Genomic DNA, 22,435 nt, shown 5'->3' on the forward strand with positions numbered 1-22,435 from the left:
CTTTGAATGAGTTTTTTTTCTTCCTTCAGCTGATCCGTCTGGTCCACTTTCTCAAGTGATAAATTTCAGCTCTGAGCCCCGAAGTGTGCAGGCAATCATGGGGGAATGAGCATATCTTATCTGACATCCTAACCCTATCCGACAACCTCGGAGACTTTGAGCACAGACAAGTCCCTTTTCAGCAGACCCTTAATGGATAATTAGCTTTCCACCAGAGACTATATTAATGGGCCCCATACTGTTTTGTCCCTGACAGTGTGTAGAGTTTATAAAGAAGATTCTGATGATGTGCCTAATCCAGAAATACTATGACAAAAAAACATGATTATCATTTGAATTACATTTAGTAAAAAACTCAAGTCAATTATTAAACACCAGCTGTGAGGAAACATCCCTGCTTTCTTACAGCCAAGTCAATTAAGTCTGCTACTTGCATCACAGTACATAGTCGCTTACCTCCTCATTTTATTCACAGAACTGTTTAGACTCTTCTACCAGGAGATCAAAGGGCCAAATTGACTTGTGATAAATATTTTTAAAGATGTGAAAGCTGCTTAATGTATACTTAATGTGTGGATGCTTGTTCCTTATGTTACACAGACATCAAAAACAGCAATATTAAAGAAGAACTACCACCAGACCATTCATAAAGGCATTATATACCAGAATAGTTACTATTAATTCTAACTAAATTCTAAAAATATGGCATTGATTTTCCCAATTTACAGCTGCATTCATATGCCTTTCATGTATTACACGTGTCAAACTCAAGGCCCGCGGGCCAAATCCAGCCCCTTGCAGATTTAGAACTGGCCCGTATATCAATTTGGGTTCACAATACATTTTGGCCCGTCTAGTTGTGTGCCAAACCAAAAACACAGGAAAGTGTTTTTTCTAAACTGCAATTACCTGACCTTTGAAGCAGACATATGGCAGATTTGCCGAATGAGACTCAGAAATTCCCCCAGAAGCAGAGAGTTTTCATATTCAGGCTGTGAAACAGGTTGTTGTTAAAAAAAAAAATGTATCATTGTTTTTACTTGATTTGCTAAATTCTATGATGGCTAAGGAACTCTTTTGATGACTTTTGTAGGGCTTCATGTCAACAAAAATGCGACAAAAAACATACAAAAATGTTGGAAAAAGCAACAAATTTACAAAAAAGGTGACAAATGTCTGAGAAAGCCACAAAAAAGTCGGAACAAACATTAGGAAAAAAGCTGCATGTTAAAAAAAAAAAAGTGACATACAGTAACAAAAGCATGTCAACCTCTACATGTCTGGCCCTTGGTGCGATTCTCTTTTTCCAGTGTGGCCCTCTGGGAAAATGAGTTTGACACCCCTGACGTATTAGTACAATATGCAAATGGAGGAAAATAAAACTCCCTACAAATGAACTGCGCATTTGTGTAATGCATTCATTTAGATGCCAAAGGTACATGTTTCTGTAACCTCAGTATAATGATGGCATTAGACTAATCGCAGGGTAGGCTATCAATGTATGAATGCTGCATCAAAACAAATATGGCTGTCAGAGAGCAATGACCCAGATAATATGTGATGATAAGGACACAGCTGATCACTTACACAGCATGGAATAATGGGTGAGACGAGCAGAGCATGGAGCACCAAACCTGAGTCTATTAACCTTTGAGGGAGACTGTATACAGTACAGTATGCATGCAGAGGCAGAGAGAGAGAGAAGGCATCTACGGACAAATCATACTTCTACTGTGCAGGCTGGATCTTTTCCAAACTCAGAGTCTGACTCATAATGAATCACAGGTCACAACATCATCTTATTAGAATGGACAAACGTGAACAATGGCAGTGTTGTGGCTTTGATCACTTGAAGCATGACAATGTAGACTTTCTACTTGGGAGGCTTCAGTGGAACCACTGGGTAATAGGAGAACTAGTCTATATCCTTGACGTTCCACTTCCGGGATTGCTCCGGTGCCGCTAGAAATTCAGCCGGATGTCATTCTTTTCGGCCGGATGTCTGTTACCTTCCGCTTTCTTCGTGTTGGCATTCTAAACTAAACTAACTCAGATCTCTGCAGGGTAAATCCAGACAGCTAGCTAGACTATCTGAGTTTTCTGTTGCACAACTAAAACAACCTTTGAACGTGCACATGTTCCACCAAAACCAAAAAGTTCCTTCCCGAGGCTATTTTGCAGCAGCACCCTGGCTCCGTCCGGCGCATAGCGCCGCCCAAGACGATTGTGACTGGTTTAAAGAAATGCCAAAAAACCAGAGCACGTTTTTTTCCCATCCCGGGAATGCTGTGTGGACTAGCCAGACCCTCCTCCCCAGCGCTGTGGAGGAAGGTCTGGCAATGCGAGACTACAGGAGAACCTACAGTAGCAGTTACAGTATGTTTTTTCCCGGCATTATTTACAGACAGGCATCCACAGGCAGCTCTGTGTTGCTGGAGACACTGCACCCATCCAGATGATACACATTGCAAACATAATTTGGGTGATATGAACGTAAGATGATTGCAGAAGGGACACTGATCTGTGTTTTTGTTTATTACTTTTAAAGAAATGGCAGAGCAGATTCCGAAAACATATCCAGTGCGGCAGGATTTACATTTTTATGATGTAAATTGAAGGAACAAAAGCACTATCGGCTCCAAATATCGGCTCAAGAAAATCCGCAGTCCGTATCGGTTATCGGCTAAGGCTGATAAAAAAAAAATAATAATAATAATAAATCGGTATCGGCACTTAAAAATCCATATCGGTCGATCCCTAGTTAATTAAAAACTTGGGAGACTTGGTGCGTCTCTGCTTTGATGTGGTGCTTGCTTGTGAGCTTTTTTTTTCAGTCCAAATGCTTAGTAAAACACAAAGAGTGGGCAAAGCCTGGGAGTCTTGACAGTTAGGAAGAGCCTACCTAAGAAAAGGACACAAATAGTGTTGCTTAAGGATTACAGCTCAGAACAATGCCTTTAAGGTAAGCTGTACAATTTTAAAACAAGTCCTGAACTACACTTGTGTCTGCTGAAGTCAATCGTTTCTTGAAGTAACATGCTGTTGCTTCTGGCTGGCTGTAATATCTTAGACAAACTGTTATCTGGATGTACTACGCCAGCTCAGACAGCTTTACAGGGAGTTACAATAATAACTAACTCATACATTACAAATTAAAGTGCCTGTTGCTTTGCTCAAGGCCAACTGAGTGCTTTGGAGTGTGACACGCACTGTAATCAAATCTTTTATTTCTCGACTTCTTTCATGTGGTAAAGGGAGAATCCACCCTGAAGCAGAATTTACATTGTGCTATTCCAAGGACATAAGACAGCTGAGTCACTATCTACACACAGAAACGTCTCCCTGTGCCCCAAACGATAGCATCAAGACTTAACTTGATTGCAATTTCGGTGTTTGGGCAATTCAAGCTGAATGAATAAGTGACTTCACAAAAGAGATTTTCCATCCAAACTACTTAAATTTTCCATTATGGCCTTGAGAGAGTGTGATACCTCTTTCTCATCACGTACGTTAGAGGGCTGCACATTTCCAAATGTTTCTTTGTTTATGTCCCTATAGTCCAGAAAAGTCACAGTGAGCGGTTTGCCGGTCTACGGAGCAGGATTTGTCTGTTGATGACGTACTTGCTAGAGCTTGTCTATATTCTGTTCAGCTTCAAGAGAAAACTTGTTTCAATTTACAAATTAACATATGTTCTAGATCTGATGTAATGATCAAACAGGCTGTTTTGGCTCTGATGCAATGATCAAACAGGCTGTTTCGGGATGATTTTTGCTCCAGTAAAAGGATGCTATATTTGTATGTCATTTTCATTCTCCATCCCCGCCTACACGCTGCCAAATTACTTGTAGATAAAAACAATGCACATAATGAAGAGGGTGTTAAGCCTTCACAAAAAGTATTATATATAATTAAAAAATATAATGGCAACTGGAATAGTTCAGAGATTAGATTCATCATTAATTGTACACCATGCACACCAACAATCTGACAGGCAGTTCTTAAATCTCAAACTGCAAACTAGTGAGTTATGGGCTGATACACGGCACTATATGCCTGATGACTAGCAGCTCTTTTCAACAGCAGAAACTTTTACAGGAACCTTTTTAATGGAACTCATGGACTTTTTTATATTTTAGTTCTTTTTTTGTCTCCCTGAGGAAAAGCAGACTGCAGAGAGCAACATGCTGACAATGCTGTCAAAGATTACTGTACCTTGGTCGGACCACAAAGCTCGCCCGTAGACTAGGACCTACGGGAAAATGTATCACATTGATGCGAGTATGTGGCACAATTACCCACCCAAACATACACACACTACGACAGCCCTTCTCAGTGTCAGAGTGGCAAGTACCTCGCCATGCACTTTCCCATCTGTCAGTGCAGGCGAACAAGATCCCTCCTGGCCAGAGGGCCTCCAGATGTAGGATACAGATGTCCTGTTTCCACTGATCTGACTGCCAACAAACACTATTCAACAAAATAATTTTGTTTGACCACCTATTGGAGATAATGACCTATTTTTTTTGGTTCAGTATAGTCCAAGGACACCCAAATTATGAATGGAAACCTTTACCCTCTGTTTCTGCTGGCTTCCTAGCAATGCTCAGCTCAGGCTGATTTCTCTGATATAACTCTACCATACATGTAGCCACTGGAAGGATATGATGCTCCAACAGATGCCCAGCTTGCTGTTGATCTGGCAGCCCTGGGCATGTTGTCGCTCCTCCTCCAGCTGTTTGGGGTTAGTGAAGCTAGCCGTTTCCTGGTCCGGCTGTGGCAGACTCTCAAAGTCAAACTTGTCAACCTGGATGGCCATCCTGCAACAGGAGAGGGGAGAAGCACTTACAGATACAAGTTTCTGCTTAAAAGGAACACGCAGACTTATTGGGAATTTAGCTTATTCACCGTAACCCCCAGAGTAAGACAAGTCGATACATACCCTTCTCATCTCCGTGGGTGCTGTAACGCTGTCTGACGGTTCCAGCATTAGCTTAGCCCAGCACAGATCCTGCAGGTAACTGGTTCCAACTAGCCTACTGCTCCGAATTGTGACAAAAGTGACAAAATAACGCCAACATGTTCCTATTTACATGTTGTGATTTGTATAGTCACAGCGTGTACAAAAAACAACTTAACATGAGACACAGCCATCTTCTAACAGTAAACAAACCGGGAACTATATTCTCCGACAGGCTTGCTGCGAGCATATCACTCCGCCCAAGTACTATATTCTTCCGCCTGAGAATATAGTTCCCGGTTTGTTGGCGTTATTTTGTCACTTATTCGGAGCAGTAGGATTACTGGAACCATTACCTGCATGTTCTGTGCTGGCCTGATGCCGCTGGAGCCGTCAGACAGCATTACAGCATGCACGGAGATGAGAAGGGTATGTATGGACTTGTCTAACTCTGGGGGTTACGGTGAATAAGCTAAATTCCCAATAAGTTGGCGTGTTCCTTTAAAAAAAAAAAAAACATGACATTACAGTTGCATACTGTCATTGAAAACAAAGTTAATACAAGTTTTAAGAGACTTGACTCAGATGTATGGAGTTTGAGTGGCTGGTAGCTGGTATTATGGTAAAGCATTTAGTGTAGTTCTTCAACTAATGATTATTTCCATTGTTGATGAACTAGTCATTAATGCCCATCACAATTTCCCAGAGCCAAGGCAAGCATCTTCAGATTATTTGTTTTGTCTGACCTACAGTCAGAAACCCAAATATATTCAATTCACAAGAATATAAAACATTTAGTATTCCCCATAGAAAACTAGTTATAGTTTTGATCAATTGTATAACAAATAGGTAGCAAAAGCCATACACAAAATACTGTGTGGATGAAATTAGCATCAGCAGCAACACTTACAGCCCGCTCACAAGCCCCTGAAAGTGGAGCTACTGTACCCGGCAAGCTAACGGCTCACACATGAACAAGCCAGGAACATTAGCCTGGGTAAACCCTGACGAATTTCCGGGCAAATTTGAGATGTGCTCTGCAAGTCTGTCTGGCCCAGAGCCCATTCAAGCCCATTTCCAATTTTTCCAAATCGAGGCACCAATCACAACCGTTGAGGCGGGCTTTACACGATGACAATAGCGCAGCGACGGCGAGCAGCTTTTTGTTTACATTCAACATGACGGCTAACGAAGCGGAGCAACCCGTTGATGCCGCTGTCGCTGCTACGTCACCCGGATCGTTGGTCTGATTGGTTGAAGGACTATCCAATTGCGCCCAGAGGCATTTGAGCGGCGTCCGTTGGTGACGCCCCTTTGGAAATGAGCTGCGAATGAACGTTCCCCAGACACATCTGCAGATTTACTTTGCCTTGATTGCGTGGATTCCATTGTAATGAATTGATTTTCATGCTGAGTTTTGCCATTTTAAATGCTGGTACGACCAGGCCTGAACTGCAACTGATGCGAAAACAGTACACTACAATGAACTGGCTCTTAAAGGAAAACGCCGACTTATTGGGAATTTAGCTTATTCACCGTAACCCCCAGAGTAAGACAAGTCGATACATACCCTTCTCATCTCCGTGCGTGCTGTAACGCTACCTGACGGTTCCAGCATTAGCTTAGCCTAGCACAGATCCTGCAGGTAACTGGTTCCAACTAGCCTACTGCTCCAAATTGTGACAAAAGTGACAAAATAACACCAACATGTTCCTATTTACATGTTGTGATTTTGTATAGTCTGGCGTGTACAAAAAAACAACGTAACATGAGACACAGCCATCTTCTAACAGTAAACAAACCGGGAACTATATTCTCAGACAGGCTTGCTGCGAGCATATCACTCCGCTCAAGTACTATATTCTTCCGCCTGAGAATATAGTTCCCGGTTTGTTTACAGTTAGAAGACGGCTGTGTCTCATGTTACGTTGTTTTTTGTACACGCTGTGACTCTATAAATCACAACATGTAAATAGGAACACGTTGGCGTTATTTTGTCACTTATTCGGAGCGGTAGGATTGCTGGAACCATTCACCTGATGTTCTGTGCTGGCCTGATGCCGCTGGAGCCGTCAGACAGCATTACAGCACGCACGGAGATGAGAAGGGTATGTATGGACTTGTCTAACTCTGGGGGTTACGGTGAATAAGCTAAATTCCCAATAAGTCGGCGTGTTCCTTTAAGAACAATATGATGGCAAACATGACTGGAAAGAAAGTTAACCAATGTATACTACATGACTCATTTAAAAAACAGCAAAACTATTTCAAAAACTCCATAGAATCTCACCTCAAGCCCTTCACAGGAGAGGGTTGGTTCATTGACAATCAAAAGTATATTTGGGTGAACACATTTAACAACTGACTTTATGCAATCACATATTTCTACTTTAACGCTTCATCTTCATCTACAGAATATAGCCGCGCTTCCATTTCTGCCTGCCTGATCAACCAATGTGGGCGGCTTTGTGTGGTTCGGCAAAGAGTTAAATTATTTATCTAGTCTGAACAAACACCCCCAGGCCCAAGCTCCCCCAACCCCTCTATGTTGCGGGTATGTTATTTATTAACAAGAGCCAGGGTGTTCTTTGCTCGAGGTTACGGCAAGCGTCACATCCAGGATTGAAGTCTTGTTGTACCAAACTAAGCTGATACCACATCTGTGCTCATTAAATGACCCCAAAGCCCACCTCTAAATACCCATGCAGCATTCAGGCCCTCCATTCAAAAATGGAAATACCAATTGGTTCTATTCTTTCTCTGCCTGCACAAATCTGTATGTAGAGAGAGAAAGACCAATGTCCCAATTTAGAATTCATTTAAGTTCCATTTGTTATTTATACATTTGTTCATTCAGTACTGGTTAAGTAATGGTACCACTATTATGAAGTCCCATTGGGCTGCTTTCATGCGAGTAAGACTTTTAAGCAACACCAGCAAGCACGGACAGATAATATGCTCCGGTAAGCAGTTTTATGCCAGTCACAACGAAATGTAATTTGAAGCCTATTTTCTTTTTGGAGCATGAAGCCACTTATGTTTTGTTTATCTTGCTTTTGTAAAATATTACTCTACAGGCTTTGCATGTAATTGTTTTATGTTAAGCTAACATGGTCTATATATTTTTTGGTCCATATATTGTTATGTCAATACTGTGTGTTTGTGTGTGTATTTTTGACGGTGGAATTGCAGAGAAGCCTTCAATAAAGCGGTAGCGAGAAAGCCCCAATACTCCGTTTTGATCTCCACAAACTTCTAAAGTAAACATCTGGCTCCTAAGCTGCTGGATGTTCTACTTTCTTCACCACGTGGTCGCTAACTTCGTCTGTTCACTGCTTAATGCTCGGAAGTTAGTGTACAGTGTTTTCTGCGGCCTAGAATGAGGTTGATACGGTCCTGAACCAAAACGGTGAAGTTATGGGCTTAAAACCCAAATAACTGAGCAACTTACTGTAGAAAGATGCTATGAGGGTTTAATTAATTGCGAATCTGGTCTTCCCACTATCTCAACGTTGTGGCTCACTCTAGTTTCCTAGCTTATTCACTGAACCCTGTCCTGGTAAAAGCATATGACTTAGAAAAAAAGTCTAGTTTTGAAGCTCTGCTGATCAAAATGTATGTGAAAGGTGAAAGGAGTTGCTTGTAGTGACAAACACACATCCAATCATCACCCAACTTTGCAGTTCCCCTCAGCAATATAGAGCGAGAAGTCACTGTCAAGTAAAAACCCACGTTTTTCTAAGGAAATGACTAAAACAGAGCCAAAGGAAATGGGATTATTGGACTATTAATGCTGATGATGCCTCGTGACTGCTGGATGTGGTGATGTGCAAATGTTTGCTGAAATGTTAGCCATAACAACCCTATAATATGATAACCTCAAAAATCACAGAATTTAGAGATACTTTTGAACTATTGCACAGTGAAGCATGGGCCCAATATCATAGCACTTTGCAGGTGAGAAGAAAATGATCAGGCTCTCACTGGTGTCATGATGGGTGATAAGCTTTCCTTTAGGTATTTAACTGGGAGACAGACACCATCAGAGTACTCTTCACACAGAGGGAACAGAGCATACAAAAACGTCGATTTTGGTCCATTTGTCCGTGCCCTTAGCACTCCTATTATTCCCTACTTAGAGAAATGACACAATGTGACTTTGAGGTGGGCAGCTAACTGCAAATTACCTGGACATCCATCTCCACAGGAGGCCAACTTGCAATAAGAGGTTCCTATGAAAGTAGAGTCTCACTCAGAGTGTCGCCTCCCTTTTTTAAGCCTTGGTAAATCACCGCTTTGACAGGCACCATGCTGATTAATGCAAATGATTTCTCTGTGAACATATTTAATATCTGCGGACACATATGCTTGCAATTTTCATCCTGTTTGAAATGCAAAACACAGGATCCATGTATTGATCGGTAGGTTCATCTCAGGATTTCAGTTCAGAGGGCACGGCAGCTCCCGGAGGAGTCATTCTCTGGTGCACCGATAGGAAGATGGGCAGAGCAGTGTCAAAGAAAAAGTTCTCTCAGGTCCAATTCAGTGGCTGGTTCAGATGATTTTTATTCAGTGCACAGTGGAGAAAGCAGTTCAGAAGATGCTGTAGGATTCTCTCTGACCAGAGTGAGTTTCTAGCCAGGGTTTTATATAAGGTTACCGGAAACAACAGAATAAACAAAAGCTGAGAAGACATTCAACTCACAAGCCTTGCATAGACTCGACACTGTGTGCTTCAACTAATGAAAAGTGCTTTGATAGATAGTTAGAGCCCAGGTTGGCTCCAACAAAAAGGGTCTCACTCACAGTGGTCAATGCAAAATGCTTTGTTTTAACACTAAACTAGAGCAAAGGCAGACAGACTTAATTAAATCAGGACACACTAAAAGTTGTTGATCAGGAAAAAATAGTGGGAACTTAATCAGTGAACAGAAAAGAGGATATCAGGATAAAATGAGACTAAAACTATTAAGTAATTTTCTTCTACAAGAGTCAGACTCATTCAGCTGAGCATTGCTTTGTTGTCTCTCAATAGCTATCGTCACTGAGCCAAATGATTTATTAAAACACAAAACAGAGATAATTTGACCACTGTATGGTTCTAGTAAATAATAATTTGAGTGAGAAAGTCTGATTGGAATATACTTCGGTATTTAGTGACGGTATACCGGTTACGATTTTCAGTAACACTTTACTTGAAGGTATTGTTGTGGTTGTAAATTGTGGGTTTTTTTCTACTAGGTTGCAGTTTGCACAATAAACCATGTTTAAATCCTGTTTTATGCATTCTGATGCCTTTATTTATTGTAGAATTGTGTGGGGGGCAAAGCAAACCCTTAAGTAATCAAAGCTTTCAGTATACATGATGACATTTAAATGATTTTATAATCGATGTAACCCTGGCAGTAGAGTTGACCAGAATATTAAAAACTACTGGGATTCAAATTGTTGCTCATACCACCCAGCACTATCTGTATCTTACATGTCTGTTTGGTCTTCATGCTTGGAGCACACAAGTATCATTACAGGTGATCTGCTGCCTCGTCTGTCTTATGCACATGAATGAATATACACTACATGAAAAAAGCTATCTTGATGAGTCCAGAGACACATACAGAACATCCAAATGAGGTGGAGGAGAAAAGGCAATGCAATTATCACACAGCCTTTAAAACAAAGCAGGACACAAATTAAATAACAATTAAGACTTCAAACCAAAGACGACAGGAAAGCTCCTTTTCTTGCTGCACCTGTGACTCCCTCAAATACACCCGCCTTTGAAGATTAGTTGCACTGGGCTTATGCCACTGACTGAAGTCCCATCTTCAAATGGGCACTGCTTCTCATTCAGTCCTCTTCAAAAGCACAAATGACACATTAAGTCAAAAAATAGTAACACTTTACTTGAAAGTATCTACACAAGAGTGACATGACAGTCATGAACACATGACACTGTCATGACACAGTCATGACACATGAACCCTAACTCTAACCCTAACCATAACTTGGCATGACACTTGAATGACAGTTACTAAAAGAAGCGTTATATCATAAACGTTTATGACTTGTTTATAATGTTTATGACACGTTCATGACAGTGTCATGTCACTCTTATGTAGATACCTTCAATTAAAGTGTAACCAAATTTTCTGTAGGATATGAATTTTTCATACACCGCATAGCCATGGAGAGCGCCATGGTCGGGTCAAGCTGTGAGTGAATGGAGACGGGCCCCCTATTAACTGCTTACCCTTACCTCATTGTTCTAACTTTATAACACAACAATTACTAACCCACAAATAACTAACAGCGTAAAACACAATGGCACACAACAATGTGAGACACATAAACAATTTGTTACCCTAATAATTTACAAAGTTACCCCACCTAATGCTGGGTAATGTTATAGCTGCTAGCTAGCCAGGTAGCATAAGTTTGCGGATTAGAAGCCCGACAGGGTGATTAAGAACTTGGTCTTGAATTGGCCTGAAGGGGGTTCAATTCAAAATTATGACCGGCTTGTTCTACATTGTCCAGCTTATTACATGACTTATTACACGGCTACTCACACAGAGGATACCCACTGATAACGCCTGTGTCCCGGTCCCGGGGCGGTTAACTTTACCGCTGATGAGCACGGCTCTCAGGGGGAAGCAAAGTCGCCCCGGTGAGTGAGCTAACCATGGAGCTAAGTAATTCTCTGTTTTCACGGTTGTGGGGACGGGCGGTATGGGTAAACAAGTCATAGGTGTTCTGTGTGACCTAAAACTCTGCAGTGCAAAGTAATAAAGTAAAGCAGCGGACATGGAGCGGACATTTTCTTGAACGCTAACCAGGAATGTAAATGAGGAAGGTGACACTACAGCGAGGAACCTTCAGTTTATCAGGGACACAAAGATGTTGAATATTTGCTATTGTTGCACTTTCATTATGGCGTTTCACTGTGGTGAGTAGGATAACTTTTGAATTTCTGTTTACACTGTTTATAGTCTGTTTTCTGTCAATACGTGCCATCTGAGAATAAAGTGTTAATAATCTGTGTCCTTTTGACAGCTTGTTTTTCAATCAACAAATCATATTCATAATGTTTAGAAAATCTGTGGGCATTCATGTTTATTGGCGATATATATATATATATATATATATATATATATATATATATATTAGGACAACATCTGTATCCCAACAGGTAACGGTACATACAACATCTGTGTCCCAACAGGCAACGTACTGACAACATCTGTGTCCCAACAGGTAATGTACGTCATCTGCGCCCCAACAGGTAACGGTACGGACAACATCTGCGCCCCAACAGGTAACGGTACGGACAACATCTGTGTCCCAACAGGTAACGGTACGGACAACATCTGTGTCCCAACAGGTAACGGTACGGACAACATCTGTGTCCCAACAGGTAACGGTACGGACAACATCTGTGTCCCAACAGGTAACGGTACGTACAACATCTGTGTCCCAACAGGCAATGGTACATACATCATCTGCGTCCCAACAGGTAACGGTACGTACAACATCTGTGTCCCACCAGGTAATGGTTTGTCAGCACGGATAGCGGTGTTTCCGAGCAACTGACAGATATAAACATGTCGGAAATTAACGTTTAGGCTTGCTACACGTAAATATAAGCATTACATTTTATCAGCGGGGGAAAGTAACTATACCGTATTCCAATACAATTGTAAGGCAGCATGCTTTTAATTCAGTATTTCCATTTTCTCCTACTTCATACTTCCACTCATTTACAATTTAGAGTCAAGTATCGTCGATTTACTAAACTATTTATTTTATTATATAAGTTACTTTGCAGTCAGATTAATAATACAAAATATTACAAATAAATAAATTATGATGTATGGTATCTATGTATGATGTTGGATAAAGATGACACTTTTTTGATACCGTGGTGAAATTCACAAGCTACCTGCCGAGTCATACTTCCGCTGTTTGGTGAAAGTAACGCAAAAGTAACGCGAAAGTAGTGTAAAGCATTAGAATTCATAGACAGTAATATTGTAATATAACTAATTAATCTCAAATGACAGTAACTAGTAATCTATAATGCATTACATTTTGGAAGTAACATGCCCAACACTGTTCGTTAATGCCCTAGTTTTGAAAATGAGGCAATAGTAATGTTGTGGTTGTAAATTGTGGGTTTTTTTCTACTAGGTTGCAGTTTGCACAATAAACAATGTTTAAATCCTGTTTTATGCATTCTGATGCCTTTATTTATTATAGAATTGTGTGGGGGGCAAAGCAAACCCTAAAGTAATCAAAGCTTTCAGTATACATGATGACATTTAAATGATTTTATAATCGATGTACCCCTGGCAGTAGAGTTGACCAGAATCTTAAAAACTACTGGGATTCAAATTGTTGCTCATACCACCCAGCACTATCTGTATCTTACATGTCTGTTTGGTCATCATGCTTGGAGCACACAAGTATCATTACAGGTGATCTGCTGCCTCGTCTGTCTTACGCACATGAATGAATATACACTACATGAAAAAAGCTATCTTGATGAGTCCAGAGACACATACAGAACATCAAAATGAGGTGGAGGAGAAAAGGCAATGCAATTATCACACAGCCTTTAAAACAAAGCAGGACACAAATTAAATAACAATTAAGACTTCAAACCAAAGACGACAGGAAAGCTCCTTTTCTTGCTGCACCTGTGACTCCCTCAAATACACCCGCCTTTGAAGATTAGTTGCACTGGGCTTATGCCACTGACTGAAGTCCCATCTTCAAATGGGCACTGCTTCTCATTCAGTCCTCTTCAAAAGCACAAATGACAAATTAAGTCTAAAAATACCACTTTGCAACAATGCAAATGGGTCTTAAATGGGAAGACAGTGCCAGCGACTGGTTTTCTTTGGACAGGTAATTACTGAGAGCCAGATGGCCACATTCAAATTAAAGCTTCAAATAAGCTGCAATATGGAAAGGAATGTTTTCCAAAGAAGAAAACAAACCGCAAAACATTTAGCATCACAGCAGCGAAAAGAGTATTTCATAGTTCCCGTAAATGTAGTTCACTGTAACTTGGGTTGATTGACTGACTTCATGTGAAACTGGCTGCATGTGTCTCATTTATAAAATCCTTCATTTGGTGGGATTTTATTTGTCAATTTGAGTGGTGCGTCTGCATTAGCTGCTAACTCGTAATACTTTTTGAGACTTCACACTACACACAAAAATCTGTCTCAAAGGGATATCTTTTTTTTTTTTTTTTTGGTCTTACTTTTAAGTAATCAACTGGAGAGGTTTGATGTTGATATCTATTAGTAAGTCTGGATTAACAGAAGCACATTTCCAGGATAATTGCCTGACAGCACCAGATGCCATTCTCAATATCACTTCGCTTTGGGAAACAAGTTTGAAAATTTGGATATCGTGCAATAAGGCTTGGTTCTTTCGGGGAATGAGAGATGAGTGCTTTGGACATAGGTCTGGCAATGACTACTGTATTTTTTTCACCTATTCAATGTACACTATTATGCTAATTACTAAATTTGCCCAACATGCAACTTTGAGCAACCAAGCTTAATTTCATCCACTAGGCCTGTAGATGACATTTCAATCATAAAAGTTCATAAACAACATTTCTGGGTCCAAGAAGTTACCAGTAGACTATCATGGCTAACGGAGGCAGTACATTTACATTGCTTATAAGAGGCTATTTGTGTTGTTCTGTATTCAAAAATAATGTTCTATGTTGATTTTAATGTGCTCACTTCATGATACTTGCCAGTTTGTACTGAGCCATGGACTAGAGTTGGTAACAGTGTTGTAAACAACTATTACTAGTCAAAAGAAAATTCCAAAATAACAGTTTTATGACTTTGGGAATGACAGTTATAAACTTCAGAACTAAAGTGATAAAGGTTTGAATAACTTTATGAAGATTTAAAGAGATCAAAGCTGCTGAGCCAATAGTTCGTTTAATAGAAGTCTTCCCGTCTTCAACTAACAAGTATCATCATTGTAAAACTGCTATAGCTATAGCTATATTGTCTAATAGCCTTTAAAATACATGGAAAAGGTGATGAATGTCCATCACAATTTCTCAGCCAAAGAGGGGCAAAATGTTGTTTTGTCCAACCAACAGTTCAAAACCCAAAGATATACAATTTAAAATAATATAAATGACTTAATAGCAGCAAATAAACATGAATAATCCAATGGTAATCCAATTCTTTTGGAAGTGACGGTTTGGTTAATAAGATGATTTCAGCACTAGTTTTGTGTCTTCCCCCAGAAATTTGTTCATTTGCATTTTAGATAAGCCACTAAAAAAGCATGAGACACAATACATGTCACCATTTGAAATGCTGCAGAAACCAGGCCTTAACTGAAAAAAGTGCAAAAGTAGTACTGGATTCCAAGGTAATAGCAACCAGACGGCAAACATGATTTGAAAATAAGTTCACCACTTGCTACTGCAATGAAACTTAATGGAAACCTTATTTAAAAACATCAAAACCATTTTAAAAAGATTATAAAACCTATTGATGTACCAGTGAAGCAGTGGAAATGAAGAAGTCCATAGAGCAGTAGTTGTAACTGTAACAAAGACCAACCCCCAGGCACCCCTAAAAGTGCTTTCTACTGAGGCAGGAGAGCATTACAAGGCCAAGCTCTCCCAATACCACTCCCACCATCTTCTTTTTCCATTGATTTGACTGTGGAGTCTTTCAAGGATTAGGCCATATCTGGAGACTAATCTAGCCTATTACGAGGCTTTTAAATAACAACCTGTGCTGAGCCGGAGCCACCATGGAACATCTCTAGGCCTAATTCCCAGTCCATTTTACCTCCATGCCTCCCCCCAGCCCCTTGCTGATAACAGCCTACTTGGCCTTTATTTCCCTGGCCGAAAAAAGCAGCAAGGGTAGATAGGAGATTGGATGGATGACCGGTTTCATCCAAATTTTTATCTGCTCAAAATGGGTGAGCTGTGAATCAGTAAGTGTTTAAATAAATCCTACAAAGACATGCACAGATGAAAGACAAACCTGCAGAAATAAGCAATGTTATTTGTGTCCATGCATACAGATAGAGAAGTCTATTTTCTTGTCAGCATGTCAGTCTGCAGGGCTTACTACTGGCCAAGTGGCATATGTGTCAGGTGTAAACAATGTTTTGAGGTTTTCTAGGCTGAATCCATTTGGAATTTGGATGGCTCACAATGGGCTTGACTCTATGAGAGCAGCGGCAAAGCAGAGGTGTGGAAGAGAGATTTGTGCTTGCTCAGAGCACATAGGAAAAGGCACAGTCGTGTGCTGTGTTTCTTCATGGATCTTACCTAAATATACCTAACAGAAATATAAATGCAACACTTTTGTTTTTGCTCAAAAGGCTTATTTCTCTCGTATTTTGTGCACAAACTTGTTAAAATCCAGAAAGTTTTTCATCTTCATCATTTCATTCACCAGTAGCGATGAAGGTGTGGCCGTACAAATCACAGGACTTTGACAATGGAAACATTGAGTTCTGTGTCCCACGTGTTAATACTGTAGGCTACTAAAACTTGGTTAAATTTAAAGGTCCAATGGCATGGTAATGTCACTTTATGAGGTTTTTTAACATTAATATGCGTTCCCCCAGCCTGCCTATGGTCCCCCAGTGGCTAGAAATGGTGATAGGTGTAAACCGAGCCCTGGGTATCCTGCTCTGCCTTTGAGAAAATGAAAGCTCAGATGGGCCGATCTTAAATCTTCCCCTTATGTTGTCCTAAGGGGGTAAGGTTACCTCCCCTTTCTCTTCTTTGCCCGCCCAGAGAATTTGGCCCGCCCATGAGAAAGAGAGAGACATCATGGCTTGCAAACTAGCGAAGCATGGCAGTTGGTCAAGGCCACAACCCCACCCTCCACCTTGCCCCCCCTCTCTCCTCCTCAATAGCATTTAAAGCTACAGACACGGAAATGGCTCATCCTAAGGAAAGGTCATTGTGGGACTGGCTCTAGTGGCTGTAATTCTGCACCAAGGCTGAATTTCGGGAAAGAGACTTCAGATACAGTATTAGGGGACCACTATGGCCTATATAAAAACATCCAAAAAGCAGCATGTCATAGATCCTTTAAGGAATGATTGGTTAAATTTGAAAATGTAACCCTTGCTGTCTCATGTTTCAAATGCTATCATCACCTTTTCTTAACTAAGTGCTCTGAGATGTTTAAACAAAATAGCAAAAATGTTAGTCATGCTTTAGTTCCCAGGAGTAAATCCTGTAGGGAAATAATTTGGAAATAAAATGGAATGAAAGTGAACATTTTGCAGACACGACCAGTATAAACATTTTGTTTTTAGATGCATTCAATTTTAACATTTGCTTACAAAAAATGTTAAAAAAAAAATAGAAATATTCTGGGCAGTGTTACGTTTCTGACAAAACATACATGTATTTGCTATTGCAATTTAGTTGCATGTGTACAGTCTTTTAAGGAACACAAATAGTTTGAAACTAGTATATGGCTGGTACATGGGTAGTCAGTGGTGCTGTCTATAATGTGAATTCCTGGATATTAAATCAGCAACTGTCGATAGTGGTAATATTTGTTCACAAAGCGTGCTGAAGTAGCATAATATATGACATATCACATCAAATATTCTGTGTAATAGATGTGGAATGAGAAGCAGCCAATGAGCGGAACCACTGTAGTCAGTTACGTTCTCAGGGGGCTGCCCTGAGAACGTAACGGACGACTCTCCGTGCCTATTCATTTTAAAAGAGCAACGGTCAATGGGGAAACACTTGACGACAAATGGCGTAACCTCATCACTGACTCAATAAGTCAGGGATAGGCTTTTAAGCTTATAGGGCGGCCCCACTTTGTTGCGCTCCAGCCAACAAAAGTTGATCAGAATTAAAATGTGAAGTGGGCATTGTGACTTCTTTACATGTAGACTTTAGTTACTCATGGCTCTCCCATCATGTAATCACCAAAACATGTCAAAATACCCGTTTTATTTAAGCCCCTGACCCCTGGTCCAAGCGCTCACCATTCAATAGAGCTATGATGGGGCCCAGAAAATCTGACCTGGCCCTACATGAACCCGCATAGATTCTGTCCAAGCCCGACCTGAAAACGTTAGCAATTTCAGGCAGAAGCCGGATTAAAACAGAATTTCGACTTTTTAAAATATATATCAACAAATGTATTACAAAAGTCAAGCTACATATGTTTAGTGTGTTAACAGATATTTGTAAGACAAACTCTGATATGTGCCTTATCTGATACAACATGAATAAATAAGGACCATGTCTACAGAACAGGACATCTTTTACTGGTTGTACAGTATAAAATAAATGAATAAAGAGAACAGGACACAATTTTTCTTTTGATTCTCTTTCTCTCTCTTTCTTCACTTACACCGTCACTCTCTCGAAATATGCACACACGTGGTACGCTCCATAGGGTTTGTCACGTAGTGGCCCGTGAGCTGACGCGTACTAACGTGCAAGTGGCACGGTAACTGGCCGATGAAATGATGATCATTATAGCGTTTCAAGAGGGCTCTAAATCAAACCCAACTAAGCCACACAGTCAACGGACGGGACGCAGTGCTCCACAAAATAAACAAAATAGTGCATACTTATTGCGACACTTTCGATATAATATTGTGCAACGTGATATTGCGATAACGATATTGAGTCAATATATAAAGCGCCCCTACTCTGTAAGTAAACTATGAGCAATTTTGAGAGGAGAGGATTTGAACCAAGGACCTTCATGTTATAAAATAACTATATTGCACTTATCTTATTTGAACAGTGCAATGTTGCAACCACTGGAAGATATTGTAAAAACCGAGTATCAGCTCAACAGAACAACAACAAAACCAATGGACAGGTAAAATGTTTTGTGCAGAGAGCTACATGTATTTATTTATTTATGTATTTGCGTGTATGGCAGAGGTGACTGAGGTCTACTACGGTTCCATGTTGTTTTTCTGCTAAAAACCATCTAAAAGCGAACCGGACACATATCATTTAATATCATCCTGTCCACCGGGTGTGACTTCTGACACTATATTGCCAATTACCACCATCGTGCATTAAGCTGTGGCAGCGAAGCCTTTTCTAATGGCAGTAATAACACCAGCTTAGGATGAGCCGGTCACAGTGAAATAACCCCTCCTAATTAAATGCTGTGTTGCCTCACACCAAAAGTACATGATAATCACATTAAAGCACATAGGGCTGCTTTCATCTGACCACTGCAAAGCCACGGATCATGCCGACCTGGAGGTCTGTAAACTAAAACACAGACACAAAATCACAGATGTCATGTGCAGATGCTTGCTTTCAGTCAACTCCTGCTGCTGTAGTATTGCAGCTGCTACTATAAGGTATTTAACTTATTTGTGCGAGAGATTTTATTGTTGTCTTGCTGTTTTACTACAATGTGTGTTCACTAGTGTGTGACAGTAAGGAAGCTGTGAGCCATGAGTCTGAATTATGCCCTAAACAGAACAGCAAACCATGTGCAACCAACATTTTATCAGAGCCTTTTTTTGGCATCTTTTTTAACTGCCAGTGATTGTGTTATGTCACAGGGGGGTGGCTGAGAGCGAAGAACGTACCAAGTGTGTGTGTATGTTTTCACAAAGAGGGTTATTTTTTACCTCACGTGCAAGAGCTTAAGGGCAGAGATCCATAGAGGCCTGTGCAGAGGCAGGCGAGAGCAACAGTCTATTTTTAGACTGCGGCTGACTCCGTGTAACCCTTTGTATGCAGCGGCAGCAGAGGCAGCGGCGCTCCAACCACCCATGTCTCGCTCAATATGATGAGCTGCAGCAGAAACGAATCCTTACTGCCAATTACTGTATGTGGATAGGTATTGAAAGATGCTTCTGTGCGGACAAGCTTGTATTGTGCTTCCCGTTGAAATTGAGGTTTTGTAGATTATAACTTGGGTTGACAAGAGTGAGCTAATTTTGTCTCAGCTGCTGAAACCATGAAGCTCTTTTTGAAGCAATACAGTACTGTACAGGAGGACATGTGAGTGGAAAAAGATCTTTATGTTCTAGCACCTCAACTAACCCATCTCCAGACAGCCAACGGGACTAAAACGCCCCCTAGGGAACACATCATTTCAAGAAAATGTGAAAGGGAGATAAAAAAAAAAAAAAGAGGAAAAACTCAGCTTCACAGTGGTGTGAAGCTGAATCCCAGGGAGAGGTCGAGCAGCGGCAGATGTATGTCTCAGCAGTCAGAGCTCATCTTTGTCAGAAAACATTGCTCCTGTGCCCTTTCCTCAGCAGATACAAGTGTGTTTTCATTAGACATGATATTGTTCATGTAATGAGCATGTACACTACTCCAACAGAGTTAGTGAAGCAAACAATCAAGAAAAAAAGTAGCACAAGAAGGGGAAAGGTGGTCACCATGGAAACAAGCTTTGTTTGAAAAGCTCATGGAGTGAGGCTTGCCTGTCCCTGTGCTCACTGACCCGGCAGAGCCCAAAAGGCATGGCGAATAGAGAGGAGACATGGCTAAAACTGAGAAACTGCTGCAGTGAGTGCTAACTCATCACTCTACTAGAGAGGGGTGTTACGGAGCTGGCTCTGCAATGATAATGGTGGATGGCAGTGGGAAGTAGTCCGAGCCTAGTGGTTGATGCCGTGGTGAGATATAAACCCCCAATGGCCTGTTCAAATCCCCTGGGAAACTCAGCTGTGGTGTCGATGAAGAAGGTCTGAGAGCAGTCTCGCATTGCCAGACCTTCCTCCACACACAGCATTCTGGGATGGGAGAAAAATGTGCTCTGCTTTATTGCCATTTCTTTAAACCAATCACAATTGTCTTGGGCGGCGCTAAGCGCAGGAGTCAATGACAGTGCCGCTGCAAAATATCCTCGGAAAGGAACTTGTTTTGGTTGAACATGTGTACGTTCAAAAGTTGTTTTAGTTGTGCAACAGAAAAACTCAGATTCATAGGTGCTGGGGGTGCTGCAGCACCCCCTGGTGGCGAAGCTTTAATACTCTGATGACAATAAAATGATAGCTTATAAAAATCTCTGGTTGTTGTTTCTGTTCCACAACGTTTTGTATGTCATGTTTGCGGTGTGTGGGATGAAGAGAGAGATAATTTTAGCAGTTTTCCACTCAGTCAAAGAACTTGCTCGCTTTGTATCAACTCTACATCTACAAACAAGAGGGCTCATCACCGAGGTGGAACAGCTGATCCACTTGTGCCTCTGTTTACCAGTGTCTACTGCTGCCTCCGAAAGGTCTTTCTCAGCTCTTCGCCGCCTGAAAACCTGACTCCGTTGCACTATGACTCAGAGTAGACTTTCACACATGGCACTGCTTTACGTCAACAAAGACATTTTGGATGATCTGATATTCAGGGTCTCATGCCAGAGTTTATCAGCCGAACTCCAGAGGGGACATTCTAAAACGCTTAACATGAAAAAGATTAACGTGGTTTAATGTACCTAAACAACAATTATTGATCACCAAATTTCTCTCTCATTGCTCCTCATAACCACTGAAAACTGTCAAAAAATCTAACCCAAAGTCCAATTATTATGGACGTTATCTGACATTAAGCGTTTCTGCTTCATTAGAGCCTATTGTAAGTAAAAAGCTTAACGTAGTTTAATGACCACCAAAGTTCTTATGGCCATATCTTGTCATGAACACTTAAGCCTGTCAAAAAAACTAAACTGAAATCCAACGATTATAGAAGTTATCTCACATAAAGTGATGGTTCGGAGTAATTCTAGGTCCTTTGCACCATGACCTCGAGCCAAACACCCCCCCAGAAACTTTTTTCAGCTGGGTCTAACATTGGGAGAGTTAGCGTAGAGTTGTGTTATCAGCTGAATAGCTTAGCGCAGGGGCTAATGGACCCAGGTTTGTATCTCGTAAATGACCCCACTAATAATGCCCGAAATGATACCAAACTTCTACACTAGTACAAATAGGTTATGCATTCATAAAACGATGGATTGGAAAGTTTGTAAGTACACCAGAAGTTTATGTAAATAACACTTGCCTGTTGGCATTGCATTATGTGCTCCGCTGTTGTTTGTTTATTAACCCAGAAGCTTAATAAACAAACAACAAACAACGATCAGTGATCACAACATTTTTGACAGTTTTCAGTGGTTATGAGGAGGAACATGAGAGAGAAATTTGGTAATCATTGATCGTCACCTCTGGACATACAAAAGGGTAAATCTGAGTCCTGAAGAGACTGGACCAAGGCATTTATAGGAAAGCACTCACTTTTAGTTAGGTTCAATTTATAACCAGAGAAAATATTAAATGCTTGCAATATATTCAAAACATGGGGAATACAATGTATAAGGTCTGATAGGTACAACAATAAGTCATCTGCATAGAAAAAGATAACTTATGGGTAAATCCCCATCTATGAATACCACATATTTCTGGCTTTAACTTAAGCACAATAGAAAGAGGTTCAATAACTAAAGC

The 22,435-nt window shown here is 40.7% G+C and overlaps 1 protein-coding gene across 2 annotated transcripts in view; it reads right to left on the bottom strand.

Moving 5' to 3' along the window:
* trappc9 (trafficking protein particle complex subunit 9) overlaps positions 1–22,435 on the bottom strand; it is a 270,852-nt gene that overhangs the window by 84,294 nt on the left and 164,123 nt on the right. For both annotated transcript variants that reach the window (XM_028597569.1, XM_028597568.1), the window contains one exon: positions 4,667–4,820. In XM_028597569.1, the coding sequence (XP_028453370.1) occupies positions 4,667–4,820 (154 nt within the window). The remainder of the gene's footprint in view (positions 1–4,666; positions 4,821–22,435) is intronic.

This window comes from Perca flavescens, chromosome 14 (assembly GCF_004354835.1).
Source record: "Perca flavescens isolate YP-PL-M2 chromosome 14, PFLA_1.0, whole genome shotgun sequence".
Lineage (NCBI taxonomy): Eukaryota > Metazoa > Chordata > Actinopteri > Perciformes > Percidae > Perca > Perca flavescens.